This window comes from Synchiropus splendidus, chromosome 6 (assembly GCF_027744825.2).
Source record: "Synchiropus splendidus isolate RoL2022-P1 chromosome 6, RoL_Sspl_1.0, whole genome shotgun sequence".
NCBI lineage: Eukaryota > Metazoa > Chordata > Actinopteri > Syngnathiformes > Callionymidae > Synchiropus > Synchiropus splendidus.
The window spans coordinates 18,496,243-18,513,835 of NC_071339.1; the positions used below are offsets into that span (position 1 = coordinate 18,496,243).

The window sequence follows — 17,593 nt, forward strand, 5'->3', positions numbered from 1 at the left end:
AAAATGCATATGTTTTTTTAAATATATTCGACAGCTATGACTTGAGAATGTGTTTTGAAAATAGCTATAATTTGGAACTGTGAAGAAACAATTGAATTTACGGGTTAAAATAGCAATTTTTTCAGTTGGTTCTGAATTAAGTTACAAATACGACATTAAGATTAAGCTACATTGTGAAATATTCTAAGATAGTGTATATAAATAATTGTTTTTTAATTGAAAATGAAATGTTTGGGTGTTCATTTTGTGTATTTATTGTATTTTTATTTATACATTTACAGCATTTTCTAACAGCAACAATTGTGCTGTAAAGGATAGTATAAGTCTCACATGTTATTCACTGTGTGCGCAGTTCTTCAAGTAAGGATGTAAAAAAGAAGAATGTGTCATTCTATGTTGTGTTGTGCATAAACAGGAGCCTTTTCTCAGCATGATACGGAAAAATTGTATTATAAAAGTATGTTCATGACAGGAGTGACCAGATTATAAAGGCACTGACAATTAAAATATTCTCTTGTAGAATTAAATACATAACATTATGTAATGTAGCTCTTTTCACTAGGATAATTATGTGGCCCACTAAACTATAGAAATTGTTTCAAAGTGCTGCAAGAATTCTTGTCACAGGAACATAAATAATATAACTACCAGAATTCATGATGGTAGTTGCAGCAGATGTGAGGGGGAAGTGAGGTGAAGCATTGAATTGTTTTTAAATGAGCATGTTTAAAGGTTTTGACTTCCTGGACATTCCTCATGTCTTCTATGTATGTCAAGTGACTTTTGTGAAGGAAATGCTTTGCTTTTAAAGGGCGTGTCTTCATGTCATCAGATGGGAATTTTTCAGCTGCTTTCAGTAAGTGACTGTTCTGCATTCGCTAGGTTGTTTTGTGAAAGCCCTGAACCATCCAGTCAATGAGGAAACGTGAAGCCTCGCATTTGGTTGTGGCAATTCTTTCAGGACACTAAAAATGTGAAAAGCTTCAGATGAGGGTGAAATTTATTCTCTCGCTTACCTACTTTTCTGCATGACACTTTACCAGACCTGTGAGGGCAGAGTTTCACAATGACAGTGACAGTTACGGACTGTAAATTCAAACCAGATATAGGATTGCTCAACATTTTTAATTATGTTGTTTTTGTGCTTTGTGTTTTTGGCCCTCTCTACTCAGTTATTTTATCTGTCATTTCACATATCAGTGAATGGCAAGAGACCAGAACCGCCCCACTAAAGAGTTGTCACGAGGTGAGCTCGCGTGCGTGTTGAACACTTGGGAACCCTCTGTGTTAACTTGCATACCCTCATGCATGACACTTTGTATCCACTGCCCTGGAGTGTACAGCAATGGAAAGTTTGGAACACTGGCCTTTACTTCCCAGAATAACCATGACAGGTTTCTTATTAAAAATTGCAGTTACTAGGAAAACTTAGCTGTGGAAAAGAAAAAAAAAACAGAAAACCTGGTTCTCAAAGTTAAAGAGGAAGAACTGCATTGTTCAGTTTTGGTGTTTTGAATGTTCACATTCTTTATGTGGAGGAAGTTTCTGGTGAAGCTACGAAGAAGATGGCTATCAGATACGTGGGTCCATTTTTGACACTTAACTTCATTCCTCTGTCCATGGTGTCATCGCTGGACCAGAAAGAGGCTTTTTACTTCAGTCAAATTCTTACAAACCGGTGTGGAACTGTGGCAATCCTGACGAAATATATTGCTAAACTCCTGAGCAGCAACAGAGTTATACAATTGTTCTTTGTCAACTCTTCATGTCATTTTTACCAAGACCACTCAAGTGCAAGTACAGCAAGTATACTCCACACCATTTACTAGTAGCTCACTAGCAAATTAATCTTCTATTTCAGTGGACTACATTGAAAACAAAACGGTAATCCATACGCACTTTTCATGGGAGTGATCTGTTGACCTCAGAGTTGTATATCACCATCTAATGTTGTGCATATCACAATGCATATAGCCACAGTTGACAGCAGAGGGTCACACTCACGGTGACAACTCTTAAATAAGAACACAACAATATCACAACAAAGGTCTGTTTCCCATAGAAAATAGTACAATAGTAATACCTTTAAAAAAAAACGTCAACTACAATGCTTCAGTTTTAGTATACTCATACAAGGTCAGAAAAGTTCCAGGGCTGATGGCCTCCCTTTCACAGTACTGTACCAGAATCTTTAATTTTGTCCGTTGCTCTGTGCTCATTGCTTGACGGAGGGTATGTATATAAAATCAAGTGGATAAAAAGCATTGCTCAGAAATAAGGTCACACTGACATACTTTGAACTTTGGGGAAGTTTACATTGTTGACATTGTTTGTGGCTCCAGTCCTGGAACTTATCTGACGCACCTCGTGGTACATTTGAATGAACTTTGTTTGCTCAGGGAAGAACAGAGAAGATTTTAAATGTCCCTTTCGTCAACTCCAAGCCATTTGTGTGGCAAGAATCATGCTGTATTGAGAGGTTTGTGTCTCCTCGCTCAGGAAGTTACATAATAAAAGCCTGGCCAAAGAGGAAGAGCTGGAGTGGCTGAAAATGATAAGTTTTAATGTTTACATTTTGACTTCATTTGATTAGAATGTCCGTGGAAACATAAAAAAAAAGAAATACGAGTGAAACTTTGCTGCCACTGCAACAGTTACTGAGGAAAGCTTCTGTCATCATTATGTAAAACAACACTGCACCACATCTGAGCAAAGTCTCATCTTTAGTTGTGAGAGATTTATTTGATGACCCTTTCACCCACATTCATCAAAGCACGCCCAGGTATAAACTCGAGGCCATGGCCATAACCTATAAACGGCCCTTTGTGAACTTTCAATCGCACAATTGCACCCAGTGTGGAGGTGTGTAACTGAGCTAGATTGTTTCATGTAGCACTTGTTTGTGTTTGGCCCACAGAGACAGATGAAGCCTTGGACAATCCCTCGTGTTTCTTATCAGGAGACTCTAATCAGGCCTCGCTCTCACGCACAAGCCTTGTGCGGATTACTTTCGTGCAGGTTTGAGCTCACGGAAGCAAACACTTCCAGGCAACTTTCTTCTTGGGGTGTGGCCACAATATAGCTGAAGAGGAAATCCTTGGAGGAAATGGGAATTGTTAATGGAACTGGATTTATGATTTACTGCAACTTTAAAGACGACCCGACATCCTTGTTCCTCGGACACGTGTGCACTTTACTGCCAGTGTGTTTCAGTCACCACTGTCGGAACATCAGTTGACCTGTAGTTATGAATCAAAGTATGGCCCGGGGGCCACATGTGGCCTTCATTTGGAGCACTCATGATGTTAGTATCAATAATTAGAATATGATTAAAGCTAATGAATGAATATTTATTTCCATTCTCTGATACATTACAGATAAATTACAGACATTTCAAACGTCACTTGACAAATTATTTGGCTGTTTTGAAAGTATTGTATCACTTAGCTTCTTGACTGATACACAGCATGCATTTCTGTCAATATAATTTCCTAATAATAATAATAATACGAATAATAATAACAATACAATAACAATAATAATAATAGTAATTATAAAAATACAGCTTTTTAAACATTCATTATTAATAAAATTCTAAATGTAACTCATTAATATACACTAAAGTCAGAAAAAATAACAAATACATATATTTCATGTTTGTGTTTTTCTTTGTGAAATGCTTAAATGAAATTGATGAATTGATGAATTATTTTTTAAATTATTTTTATGTCTTGTCTCTAAAATACACGAATATAATGTATTGAGAAATAACTTATAATAAACTTAAAAAAACTCTTTCAAAATTCATGACGGATATTGAAAGTCAAATGTATAAACAACTGAAAAAAAAACATAATTCAATGTTGTATATATATATATATATAGATAGATAGATAGATAGATAGATAGATAGATAGATAGATAGATAGATAGATAGATAGATAGATAGATAGATAGATAGATAGATAGATAGATAGATGGACCAGCTGAATAAATTGTGTGCCTTTATGGTATATAACAGAATATTGCATATGTTACAGAAGGATAAATTACATCATGTGACCATTAGATGTAAACACACACTTCTCTTGTCACAACCATCCATGTTGTATAACAACAACACTTAGGATATGTTTCGAATGATTGAGTTCACGAGTGAGTTTCCATCACTGTCATGTGCTTTATTTATCTTTCATAATTTTCAATACTGTAACGGATGTAATGGCTTGACATCAGATGGATTATGACAACAAAATCATATTCTTTTATGTCATATTAAGGCCAACACATGAACAACAACAACTTGTGTTTCTCTTATTTGCACGTGTGGATTTGGTTTCTACACCATTTCTATATTGTTTGGCGTTGATTGCTCCGTAAGTCATGGGGAAATAAATAAATGGAGAACATTTTATTGCTGATCTTAAAAAAAAAAAAAAAACTTTTGCTTTTCAGAAGAAATGTCAAATGAATTGGTAGATGACATGACTCACGTGTCACTACACAAAGGTCAAGGTTTTTAAACTTAACAGTAGAAGTGGTCTGTTAAGCCGTCATAATGATGCGATCCTGATCTGACTGCAGAGTGTTTCACACGTAAAACAATTGTTGACAATCATCAGCTCAATTAAGTTTGACAGCTTGGCACAGAAAATGACCGGAGGACTGGTTTCTGTCTGGCATACGAGCAGAATTAAGTGAGTTTCACCTGAAAACCTGGCCTGTCTTCAAGCTTTGGCAAACACAAGAATGATTCGTTTGCATGTCATTTTAACAGAAGTTCGTGACAGAAGTGAAAGTTTTCTAAGTATTTCGAGATCACCAGCTGCTCTTCACACGTTTCACGAATAAACACTGAGGTGATAAAAGTCACATTATTTGAGCCGAAACAAGCCACAATCGTATCTCATCAAGGTCCACACTTGAAAGGCCCTGGGGGAAAGGAATGTCCAGCTGGTGGACCTGGACACTGGCCAGTCTGTGAAGAGTGCTGCCCACACTGACCCCCAACTCCTTTCATGCACTGTAAAAGAGCCACTCTGATCCAGTGAGGGGCTTGCTAGCTTCCTGGAAGGCCATGGTTGGTCGGACTGTGAGGGGGAAACTCAGTTTAAATGTGACTGAGCAAGATAGAAGTTCATCAACACAGAAGGCTCTTCTTCATTCATCTCAAGACATCAATGTGATACGATGAAACATTAGACCCATTCATCTAAAAAAATGTAATTAAAAGGTACTTTATTTTCCTAGTAGTTAAATAAGTAATATAATAATATTCACTTTTTTGCATTGATAGCTTTCTTATCTATTAGTTTACCTTTGTAATCTTGTATTTAATTGATTGATTTGCATGGAAAAAATGTTTATTTAAGTTGTTATTTATGTGTTTACTTATATTTATATTACTATTGTGTCCTACATTATGAAAATCTAGGGAGTGTCAGTACAGAAATGCGGTTGGAAATAAATTAAACTAAAATAAATGTGGAAATACTTATTTCTATTTAAACATATTTCCATTCATATTTCAGTATCTATTTCTTTTTATTTTTTCATATATATTTCCAAGTTGTGGTACTTGTGATACTTTTAACACGTATTAATCTATTTCGTTCATCATATTTTTCTGTTTCAAATTTCAACCTCAAATATTATACACAATTATTTCCTCACATAGAAATCAATATTGTTTTCCAAAAGTCACAATTGCTACATGTTATTTTGCATCTTGAAGCCAAGCATTGCTGCATCATTTTCAGAATTTGAAAATATTTCCATCGTGTCAATATTCAATCATGGCGCTTCTTGTATTTTATAAGATTAAAAAAAAATAAAAATAAAAAATGATTATAATGTGAATACAGAAAAGATGCTTTGCTTTAATGGAACTGGTGCGTCAGACCTTTACAAAAGTGAAAAGCAGTTCCTTCATCTGCATCACCGTCGCTTCCAAGCCTGTCAACACATCACTGTGGTTTCAACAGTGTCTAAGCATCGATCAAATGTTTTTGGGAGAAACGCCAACGATGATATCAGCCATCATCTTGTACGCTTTGTGACAGAGTGACAACCAGTCAAACTTGTTGACAGCATGTTAATGATGACCCACTCCCGTATTCCTGCAAAAGTAAATAACGCTATTAATCTTGCAGAGGAAAAGGCTTTTACAGGAACAGACAGCATTTTGGTTTGACAAAGTGAGAAAGGGAAGTGTTAAGGTTTAGTGGTGAAGTTCTTCCTCAAGACCTGCTTCAGTATCGCAACTTCTTTTGACTCCATCAACCGTTAATGTGTAACAGTCGTGCCAATAACCCGCACACAGTGTAAAGATTGATCATTGAGCGGTTCGGTCCAATTGAAGTTGTGCTTCAGTACATCATGTTCTGTCGGTCCACAACAATTCCCAAGTCAGAATGAGCAACAGAACAGCTGCAGTGATGAGATTTCTCCCTGAATGTGAGGGAGAGAAATCATGAACCAGTCTTAGCTGTCTGTCTTCATTTCATTATGAACCATAGCAGCTTGGTGTGGACACGCTTTCATCCTTGAGTTAAACACGTGCTTGATGGAGATACGAGCCGACCTTATTTCAGGCTGTGACTGAGTCACGTGGTCACATTCCTCAAGCACTCCAGAGTCCATCTCTTTTCCAATGACAACCTCAGAGTCCAGCATCATACACAGATCAAAAGAGGTTCCTAGTTCTAAAACAGGATGTATACTTCTTTGTTTGTCATTTCCCCCAAAGGGAAATGTATGTATGAAGACATATATAGGATGGAAAACTTCGGGCTCTTCGGCCATATCTGACCTGAGAGATCATTATATTTGGCCTGTCTAAACCTTTTACTCTTGCTGGCCATCAGTACCTGCCTTTTCTCACTCATGCTCATATTGTACTGCAACCATTAAAGTTCTCAAAACAGTTTTGAAGTCAAATATTTAGCATCAACCAGAGGCCAGATTTATCGTTCCCAAGAAGTCCTTCACAGATCTTCACTGAGGTGTTCCAGCCGAAGAACATGCAGACTAGCACTCCAACAGAATCCCTGTCTTTGGGGTGCACTGGTGCTTCTGGGTCGTGTGGGTCACACACACATCACATCAGCAGGGAGGTGTCCAGGTGACATCCAAAAAAGATGCATGAGCATCAACTCGATGCTTAGTCCTTCAGGACAGGACTCATCCCCCTAGCTTCAAGGCTACATTGACAGCAGGAATGTAGATGGACAGATAAACGGAGACATTCGCCATCATCCAAAGAGGAGGCCGCAACATGGCTGGACAAGTGACCGAAATGGATTTGTTGTTTCACTCCTTGTTGACAAAGGTTCTTGGAAATAATTCTAGTTAGCCACATGTTTGCAACAACCTAAAACTTAAACAAAATGTTGTGCTGTTGTTCTGAAGGTCACTGTTATACCAGATTGTGTGTTACAAGTGAGATTTGTCAAGTGCGGAACCAACAAGAGAGAAGAGTCTACGGATGCAAGGTGAGTGTCAGGTGTCTGTGGCAGTTGACATGTACAAGGAAATCAAGCTGGAGTGCTGCTGACAGCAGCAGATGTATGGAGCAGGATCATGGGTCGGAGCAGGAGTGCTCCATGGTGATAACAACGAGCCTCATGTGCATCGAGGAGAATTCATGCTCAGTGGAGGACAGAAGTGCCCTTGAGAGTCCACCATCAAATAAAGTAGTTCTTTTGCAATTGTATTTGTAGAATGATTTGGAAGACGAGACAGAAGACTGATGCAGGTGATTCACCCTGCAGTCTTCCACTTTAAAGAAGGTTCCGGCAATTTTCCCAAATAAAAGGGTTTTAAAGTTGTGAAATGGTCAAGTCATCCATCAGGGCAGCGTGACATGAGGGAAGAAAATGAAGAGACCACACTGAGCAGAGCAGTCACCAGGGAATCATCAGGGAAACAAAAGAAAGCAGCAATGTGAAATAAATAAAATAAATATCAGATTCTTTATTTTAATATTTTACACATGTCAGATAAATGGTTATGTGCTCTGACCTCTTCACTGTGAGTTCAAAGGTCTGTAAACTATTTTAAACAATATAGTTGATCTTGCAGTTAGAGGCTTAAAGTGCGATGGTCCACTTAATTTACCAAACTTGCAGGAGTTTAAAGACACATTCTTGGATTCAGGAATCATGTCGGTGGAAACTTATCAATTACGGGAAAAACAAAGCTCCACCACAAAATTAAATGTAACTTATGCTTTTGGCAAGTCTGGGTCAAGAGTTTGGCTTGTCACATCAATTCTCCCGTCACTCACTTGCATATTTCAAAAATGAATAACACAAATGTTTGTTGAATCTCTGAGGTTCCCTTTTCAGAAAGATTTTGGACATTTTTTTTAGTTGACTAGAATGAAGGAGAACTGACAAAAACCAAGTGATCCGGTTTTACTGAAGTTTCTGTCATGGTAACTCATGATTGGCACTCATATAACTGACCTTGTTTTTGTTGTTCAACACAATGAGAACAGATATGGCCAGACTTCTTTGTGCAACACTCGGGGCTTAAAGGAAAACGTAGTGTGACAGGTGAAACTAAAGTCCGAACAAAGAGGGTATTGATTTTGAATAATCAGACGCAGTCACCTGACATTTTCAAAGGGACGGTGCTTCTTTTTGTGTTTGTGTAAGTCGCACTGGAATGTTTGGAGATGTGCTAAAACAGACCAAATGTGCTTTCTGTAAATTTGTAAACCTTTTTTGACCTTTGTAAAGCGCACCACTGAGACACTTGGGCACATGGTGTGCCGCAGTTCCTTTATACCAGACAGAAGGACCAGCCTTTAGAGGCAGTTTTTAGGCGTGCCAGTTGGTCAGGTTGACCCAGCTTAGTCTGTTCATGATTACCAACTCCAAAAAGCAAACAATGCACTCAGGATTAATGTGAATACAGTAATTATGTAATTATTATTAAAATAATTTCAATATTTGTCATTTTTAATAATAGAGACAATAAAGAGAGATACAAATAAATGGTAATATCAACAAAAGATGTAGCAGCAAAGACAGTAAAATTTAATATTATTGATAGAAATATGATAGATTACATTTCATTTACTCAACATTTTAATATCTTTAAAAAATTATTTGATCGCAGATATTTTTGTAAAAGAAAATTAAAAGCCTTTTTATGATCTATTCTGTCGTACAGAACAATACATTGATTTGAATCTGTTTATTATTATTATTATTATTATTATTATTATTATATGCAGTACTTCAGCTTTCTAAATACTAGTATTTGTTGAATCCCAGTACTTTTCAGTCAGCTCATTTATAAAAAGTAAATTAAAAAAGCATACTTTGTTTATCAACTGAGAATATTTCTTTTTGACACCAGATCTGAGATTAAGATTTCAACTTTCTTCCCCCATAATTGCATGTACTTCCTTCAATCTTGTCGATTTAGATTTGCTCCTGGTTGTGAGCTTTTATGTGTGCGGTGTGGTTTCCAATGTTTACGCTCCACTGATAAGAGGAATGCAAGCGTGGGTCTGGCTTCGAGGAGCTTTATGGCTCTGCAGAAATCCTTGCACTTTCGTCAGGGCTGAGCGTGTGGCTGCACGCCAGTAGCCTTGGAAATGTGGGGTAAGAGTGAACACATGGGTCTGGCAGAGTTTGACACAGAGCTAGCGAAACACTTTGCATAATACAGTTGCGTGTCCCGACAGAAGGGGTGAAATGTTTCCCTCTAAGTTTATATATTATATTATATTATATATTATATATATATATATTATATAAAAATATAACGGATTAATTACAAGTTTTAAAATGAATTCATCACAATTAATTATGTCAATATTGGACACCAGATGGCCAATATTCTTCCCACAAATGGGAAATTGAAGTTGAATCTGTACACATGAGCTTTAGTCTCCATCATGGAAGTTTTGGTGATGACATCACATATAATGGGGCGTAAATGTAACTGGTGCACTGTCCTGTGTACTACTGAATAATGGCTCTGTAGTGCAGTAACTAAAGTTTGGTCTGGGAATGGATATGAGTTGAGAGTTGTATCAGAATTTCTATGATAGACGCAAGAGCTCAACTCTCCAAGACAGACAAGGGGTTGGGCCTTGAAATCATCATCCTACTTCTGACACCATTCGTATGGTCAGAAACAGACATACCGTGTCACGTTGTTTTACACAAAGTTTCTGTTTTTTTATTCTAAAGTGAGAACTGCTGAGTCAATTCCGCAATGTTCTATTTTGTGAGTGATTGTGTAGCATTTTTTGCATGGCAACTGATGATGTATCATTCTGTCGCATGGATGTGGTCAATGTAGATGAATTGGTGTCTGTGATTATGGCCGAACATCTAGCATTAAACAGTACGCTACATTTGGCGCCTCTCTGTCCGCTCTCTGCTCCCTGACCGCATTTACAATACGTGATCCAGACGAGTTGGATGCAGACTCATGGAGATATATGTCATTTTCCACCCCTCACTTTCTCTCATGCGCCATTTCAATCGGCCTCTTTAAAGGTGGTTCCACCCTGTAGGAGAGGGTAGATCAAGAGCTTTGCCTTTTGGCTCAGCTCTTTCTTCACCGGGACTGACTGTGACCCCACTCTTACACTCCTACTGCAAACCTTGTTCTCTGACTTAGAGGATCTGATCTTCATTATAGTGACAGTAGACAGCATCCTAAAAATGTTATAGGTGATTCAAGGCACCTCTGAATCATAGAGGTGAAAATAGAGAAGACTTGCACAAGTCTGCTTCGTGGAGTATTTACTGGAAACAAGTCATGACATACCTCTGCTTGTTTTTACAGGAATTAATAATAAGGAAGTTACCTCCAATCCTGCTAAACTAGTTTGACCAGTAAGACAAACAACTCATGAGTCATGTGATTAATGATCTTCATGAAGGGAGGCAGCTGCTGTGACCAGCGGAGGAAGTCATGGAACCTTTTTGAAGTCCACGACAAGGAAGCGGACTATCCACATTCAATAGACCTACTGTAAATATCAAGATATGATCAAACATTTGCTATTTTTAAACCAACCAGAGGAAGTAATGGCTGTCTTCATTCATCCAGTTTGTCAATGTGTGTCTGCAAACACAATGTAGTGAATGGAAGAACTTTACTTGACGGTAGGAGCAAGACCCGGGCGGTTACTCATTCCGAATGTGAAGAATACAACGCATCATCTTTGCCGTATTATAGGTAGGTGGGTCAGTGGAACAGCCCCTCCCCCTCTCACCACAACAGATGTCAGGACTCGATGCCATAAGTCATGTATTGGTGTGAGAGAACAGGTAATGACTTTATTCCCATTGGCCTATTTTCCCCCAACTGGGCCAGTGGATGCCGGTGACTTCACTCTCAGTGTGACTGGCACTCAGTGTTGACCTATTTTCCTCATCTTCTGTAGAAAGGCTCATCAGGTATTGGAAAATAAAGAGCCTTTTACTTTTGAACGTGCCACATATCCACAACAAACACAATGACCAGACCATGATTTTCTTTAAGAATTTATTTTGAGCATATAGAACTTTAGGTGTTATATTTTTAAATAATGTTTTCAGACTTATCAAAGATAGTACATTCTCCGACAGTGACAGAGGAATGGGGTACAAGTTACATGTGCTCTCTGCTCTAAGCGCGGGCGGAGATCTGGTGGCTGAGGCCGCTGAAGTACGACTTCTCGCGGTCGCTCATCACCTCGAAGTGCAGCGGCTGCTGACAGAAGGTGCACTCGGCCGACGAGTGCGGCTTCAGCTCCAGACCCACCTCCTTCCATGTGGCCACCAGACGCTCTGCAGAGAAACAAAACCAAGGTCTCAGTTTCACCTTTCTGTGAACAATTCTAGACACATTCTACATTCACAACACACAGTTGGTACTGTGAAAAAAAATGCAGTGGAACCTCTTATATCATGCCACTTTCATTGACCTAAATTGAAAGAATGAAGAAGTAGATAGCAACAAAGCCGGCTTCAAATAGCATGTTTTAATGTTCATAAGTGAGGTTGGTCTGTGTGAACAACAGTGGGCTGTGTTAAAGGATTTAAAGGGTCAAAACGAAACGCCCAACACATGCACACTCCACCACAAGCATATGAAGGGAGAAATTATTTAAATACAGATTTTAATTTTGATAATGTTTATAAATTCTGAGTTCAAGAATCTGGGCTATAGAGGACTATCAAGCTGTCTTACCAACGAAGTACTTCATCATCTCTGGGGTGTGGTGAGGAGTTGGTGCAATACGCAGGAGCTCTTCACCTCTGGCCACAGTGGGGTAATTGATGGCCTGCACGTAGACGTTGTGGCGGCTCATCATGATGTCACACACCTCGGTGTTTTTTGCGGCGTCCGACACCTAAAGGAAACGCATCCAGTGAATTGTGATCCAGACCTCTATGTGTGTTTAAATAGATAGTGGGGTTTAAGTTACCCGAACAGGAATGATGTGGCTGGGGCAGTGCACCACAGGCAGCCCAGAGTCCATCAGCATCTGCCTCAGCAGCTTAACGTTGCGCTGATGCTTGCGTCTGAGCGCCCGGCCTTCTTCTCCCTTCAGGACCTGGATGGACTGTCTGGCTCCGGCTAACAGCATTGGAGGCAGCGACGTGGTGAAGATGAACCCTGCGGCGTAGGAGCGCACCGTGTCCACCAGAGCGGACGTGCTCGCTATGTAGCCGCCCACACATCCAAACGCCTTCCCTGAGAAGACAACAGATATTTACTCAATATTTGTCATGAGGGAATCTTTTCAGAAATCTGGCTCTAAAGCAGATATTTCTGAGGGAGCAATCCTGAAGCCTGGCAAGACATAACAAGCCCTTCTGCCTGACACTGTAATTCAATAGCAGAGCAACAGGATCCCACTGTCTCCTAGCAACAACAGGGCTGCTGAGGCTTTGGTAATACCCTTTGGAATATTGAGTGACACCACAGAGACTGAAGTGCAGTGAAATAGAAGAGGTTGAATACCAGATTGTTTGTATTTGTACAAATAAAGTGTGACCCAGTTTAGGCCCTTTGTTTTTCTCTCTCTGAAATGACACTTTTCAGCATGTATATTCAGGTTATAAGAAAACAGAAACCAGCGTACCCAAGGTCCCAGAGATGATATCCATCTTATGCATGATTCCGTCCCGGTCACCAATTCCACCGCCTCTGGCACCATAGAGGCCCACAGCATGGACCTCATCAACAAATGTAATGGCGCCAAATTCATGAGCGATGTCACACATCTCCTCTAGCGGACACACAGCACCTGGAGTAGGTTCAAGAGAATCTGTTAGTAAATTTTAGTGATTTAAATTAGAGTGATTCCAACCACTAAACCTACCATCCATGGAATGAACTGTCTCAAAGGCCACAATTTTTGGTTTGTTGGGATCACCCTTCGCCAGCATCTCTCGAAGGTGAGAAGTGTCATTGTGGCGAAATATAAATTTCTTAGCACCACTGTTTCTGATCCCCTGAATCATGGAGGCGTGGTTTCCTGCATCAGAGTAGATCTCGCAACCTATAGAGATACAGATCAACATGTAACATAATCTGAAGAGATTTCTATGGGAAATTCAAGTTAATACCAGGCAGCATCTTGGCGAGAGTGAAAAGGGTGGAGTCATTGGCAACAAAGCAGGAAGTGAAGAGCAGCGCGGCGTCCTTGTTGTGAAGGTCTGCAAGTTCCTGTTCCAGCTCCACGTGAAACTTGCTGGTTCCAGAGATGTTCCTGGTGCCTCCTGCCCCGGATCCATGCTTTTGCAAAGTCTCCCTAAACAAAAGATAGTAAAGGTGAGTAAATTGCAAAAAAATGTAAGCGCCATGAGTAAAGCAGTCCGGCTGTAGCGCAATCAGGCAAGTTGAGACGGGCGGGTTTTAGCCACACCTTGAAGTTTAGACTCATGAGATACAGGTGTAACTAATGGTAAGAAGATCCATACAAACAAGGAGTTTGAGTCATGTTACAGTAAATATTGACGTCACAATCTGCCCTCCGCCTCCCATTCTCTCGTAAAATGTTTATGAAAGGAAGGAGCAGATTGAAAAACAAGGATTGCGAAACTAAATACCCGCTGAGTTACGGGTAAACAGAGACCGTCAAGAGCGGACATTTCAGTGGAGGACTTACATAATTGTTTGCTTGACCAGAGGGTGACGGCTCATCCCCAGGTAGTCGTTGCTGCACCACACAGAAACGTCTCTTTTCTCATCCAAAGACGTGGTGAAGTCATCTGCCATGGGGAACTCGTTGGCACGGCGGTTTACGGTTTTAAAAACACGGTACGTGTGGTCATTTCGCTTCTCGTCAATTTTCTTCTCGAAAAACTCATCATATTGGAAGCGAGGAGCTGTGGGGACATTTTAAAAAAAGAGCTTTCACACAAGAAATGAGTCGGTGGGGAGACAGTGTCGATGAAGAAACATACAGCGGCCAGGGAAGTTGTCCTGGATCAGGTGGGAGACCATTTTGGGACGCTGTGTCATCAAGGTCTTCATCAGTTTTGAGGCATCCAATCCAGTGCTGGGTGTGGCTGACTTGTTAACCTGAGGGACTTCTAAAAGAAAATACACTTTGTGAGAAGGGAGAAAAATCTTCACTTATTAGTTATAATGGCAAATCTGACCTTTTTGCACGGTTCTAACTTCCTGCACATCCTCTTGGAACTCCATTCCAACCTGGCGCACCACGCTGCTGTTTTTCTGGCCCATTTCTGCCGCCAGGAATGGGCATTTAGAGCCCACCACCTGGCCAGAGGGGTGACCAACTGGCAGAGTGGTTTCACCTAGAGTGATCCACAAAGAAAACAGAATGATTGATGCACAATATTTTATATTGTTCCATACTAAACGCTGCTAACCTTCACTGGTAGTTGCAGGATTATCAGTCTTCTGATGCGAAGAAGATGAACAGAGGGCACGTGCCAGTGATGGCATCATTGGTTTGGAAGCCAACTCCATCATTAGGGGGCATTTTTGGGCATAGATGGCCAGAGATGATCTGGGCTGCTGCATGAAGGCCTGAGGCACACGAGCCAGGAAAGGACAGCGACGTACGATCACATCCATTATCAGCACCGACGATTGTCTGTGGAGTCGCACATATATCGCCGTTATATGTTGGTCAACCAGATCGATTTTTAACAAAGATTCATGAATTATTAAAACTGATCATACAGCACTGGACAACAAATCAGACTTTCAAATGAAGAGGCCTGTTTGCCAAGGGCTAAACAAACCAGTCCTGCTGGTGGAAATGAGTTTAATCACGTGACGTGTAATTTATTCTATAACTATAGTGGCAGGCTAAAAATCGAAATCATATTTGGAAATGTGTGGAAAGAATTCACAACATATACTTTCTTACATGAAACAAAGTTCAGAAAAAAACACAAAGACAAAAAGTCTGTCGATAGGATGTAATGACAGTCGTTACAACATGACGAACTTCACTCAGCCGTTAACACGTGTACGATTTAGATTTAAAGCCAGCGCCCTACTTATAGATAAGGTCGTAAAGAGCACTTGGTTACTTCGATAAGAGCAACAACAGGCACCAGAAACGGAGAAAGTCGCGAAGAGTGAGTTCTCCAGAGCGGATGACCTACCCCGGCGTTGGCTTATGTTAGCAGACAAGCTACATCCAGAAGTGGAAATACTAGAAGGCGTGAGGAAAGAAAAACAGTTTATCACCTTAACGACGCGTTTGACACTGATCGAGGTTTTGCAGCTGAGGTCCTTCCGTCGACTGGAAGATGTTATGAGGGGGTATAATTCAGACTTGGTCTGATATTAGCGTGTAACAGCGTTATCCTGCACTGAGGACGAACGGAGAGGACGCGGTGGTGGGGCTGCTTATAAGAGGCACGACGCTTGCGTAAACGTCTCGCGAGATCTGGCGAGCAAACCACGTCATGTAGTCGAGAGGTTCAACTGGTGGGCGTGGCACTCTTTACAACGTTACATATTCAGAATGAAAGCGGTGATCTTGAACGATGTTGACATTGAGAAAGGTGTTTTAGTACGTTTGTGATGTAAGTCTTGACATTTTAGCGCAAACCACAGAAAAATACGCCAGGTGTAAAGAAAGACAGAGGGAGAAGGAGTTCACTGTTTTTATTTTCTCATCGGAGCCAATGTGGCGCGGTTGGTGATATAAACACACAAGGTTAAATAGAAATATTAAGTGCCCACAATCTAAATCACCCCCTGTGTATGTGGATATTGTGACAAATTAAGATTGCACTGTTCAAGCTTTGCTGTGTAGTAGGCGTTTCATAGCAAGCAGACATTATAAATGTTGATAGTCAATTTGTGGACTTTCAAATACCTGAAGCAACTAAAATAGACATTCAAGGATAAAGCCTTTGACTGTTTTTTGTGGTGGATTAAAAAAAGCTGAGCAAGTCAAAGCTCTTCCTATTGACAGTGGGTGCTCCATAGTAAAGGTAAAGTCGGTCAAACTTTCTTTAGCTGCCCCCTTGATGCCTTCCTGTTGTGGTGTTCCACGTATGTCCAACTGGGAGACATCCTTAAGGCATGATGGGGAGAGAATGTTTCTCGTTTAACTGCCAGTGTTTCTCTGCATTCCCTCAGAAGACCTGTCGGATTTCAACTCTCAGTTCACGTTCAAAGATTGACATGGTTAAGTGCCTTGCTTTTAAGTCATCCATTCATGCACACACTGATGTGTGGAAATTGCTTCACAGTATGCCAACTGATCCACCACGCACTAGGGTTCTTGCTCAGAAACTTGGACATGACGGAACCAACTATCTGAGTCAGTGGACCCTCCACTGCTGCTGTCCCTGTGACCTGTCGGAATCAAAACAAAACAGATCCCCTTACTCATCAAATGGTAAGCAGAGTGCAATTTGGGAATTTTCCTTGCCACGTCTCTCAAAAAATACATCAGGTGGACTGATTTTATGTTTTATCCTGCAATAATTGTGTCCATGTACGCTGTTGTTTCTATGAATAAGAAAACATATTTCATTTAATTTCATTCTTAATATATACACATAAATAATAGAAACAGAAATTCCCTCACAGCAAGCCATGAACTCTGGGTCATGAGTCAGAACATGTTGAAGAAAACAAGCATCCCTGGTTGGTATGGATTATCTTAAGGTGCTTAAAACAGCTGAGGTGGCCCTAGCAACTCGTTTAATGCCACCTGGTCACCTTCTTTCAAAGGATCCACGTGCACTTTGTGATCCAACGTGGTCGGATGGCGAGTGATGTTCAACAGTCAGTGTTGACTGAACTTCTGACATAGCCCATTAGACGTAGTCTCATTCTGTCCCAGGATAAATGAGAACATGTATCCTACAGTTGCTGTAGTCCAATTCCATACGTGTGTCCTATTCATAATAATGTGCAACAGTAAATGGAATTTCTGTTGTGACATTTTGATGCATCTCAATCAATAAAGGCAATCTATCAAAATTCAAGTATTATGTACAAGTAAATCACAATAAAAAGTCCTCTAGGAAGGTCAGTAGGCCTTTATTTTATTTTCAAAGGCATTGCAGTGCCCTTGTTACGGGATGCTTTTTAAAGTGAGAAGACATTTAATAAGGTGTGATAT

The 17,593-nt window shown here is 40.1% G+C and overlaps 1 protein-coding gene across 1 annotated transcript; it reads right to left on the reverse strand.

Moving 5' to 3' along the window:
* Positions 1 to 11,506: 11,506 nt before the first annotated feature.
* Positions 11,507 to 15,863, reverse strand: alas1 (aminolevulinate, delta-, synthase 1). Its single transcript, XM_053867140.1, has 11 exons — positions 15,697 to 15,863; positions 14,865 to 15,091; positions 14,631 to 14,789; positions 14,433 to 14,561; positions 14,135 to 14,354; positions 13,593 to 13,777; positions 13,346 to 13,525; positions 13,106 to 13,270; positions 12,446 to 12,714; positions 12,208 to 12,370; positions 11,507 to 11,804 (listed from the first exon to the last, which is right to left on the reverse strand). The coding sequence occupies exons 2-11, from the start codon at positions 15,070 to 15,072 to the stop codon at positions 11,644 to 11,646; spliced, it is 1,839 nt and encodes a 612-aa protein (XP_053723115.1). The 5' UTR covers positions 15,073 to 15,091; positions 15,697 to 15,863; the 3' UTR covers positions 11,507 to 11,643.
* Between the last annotated feature and the right edge of the window lie 1,730 nt (positions 15,864 to 17,593).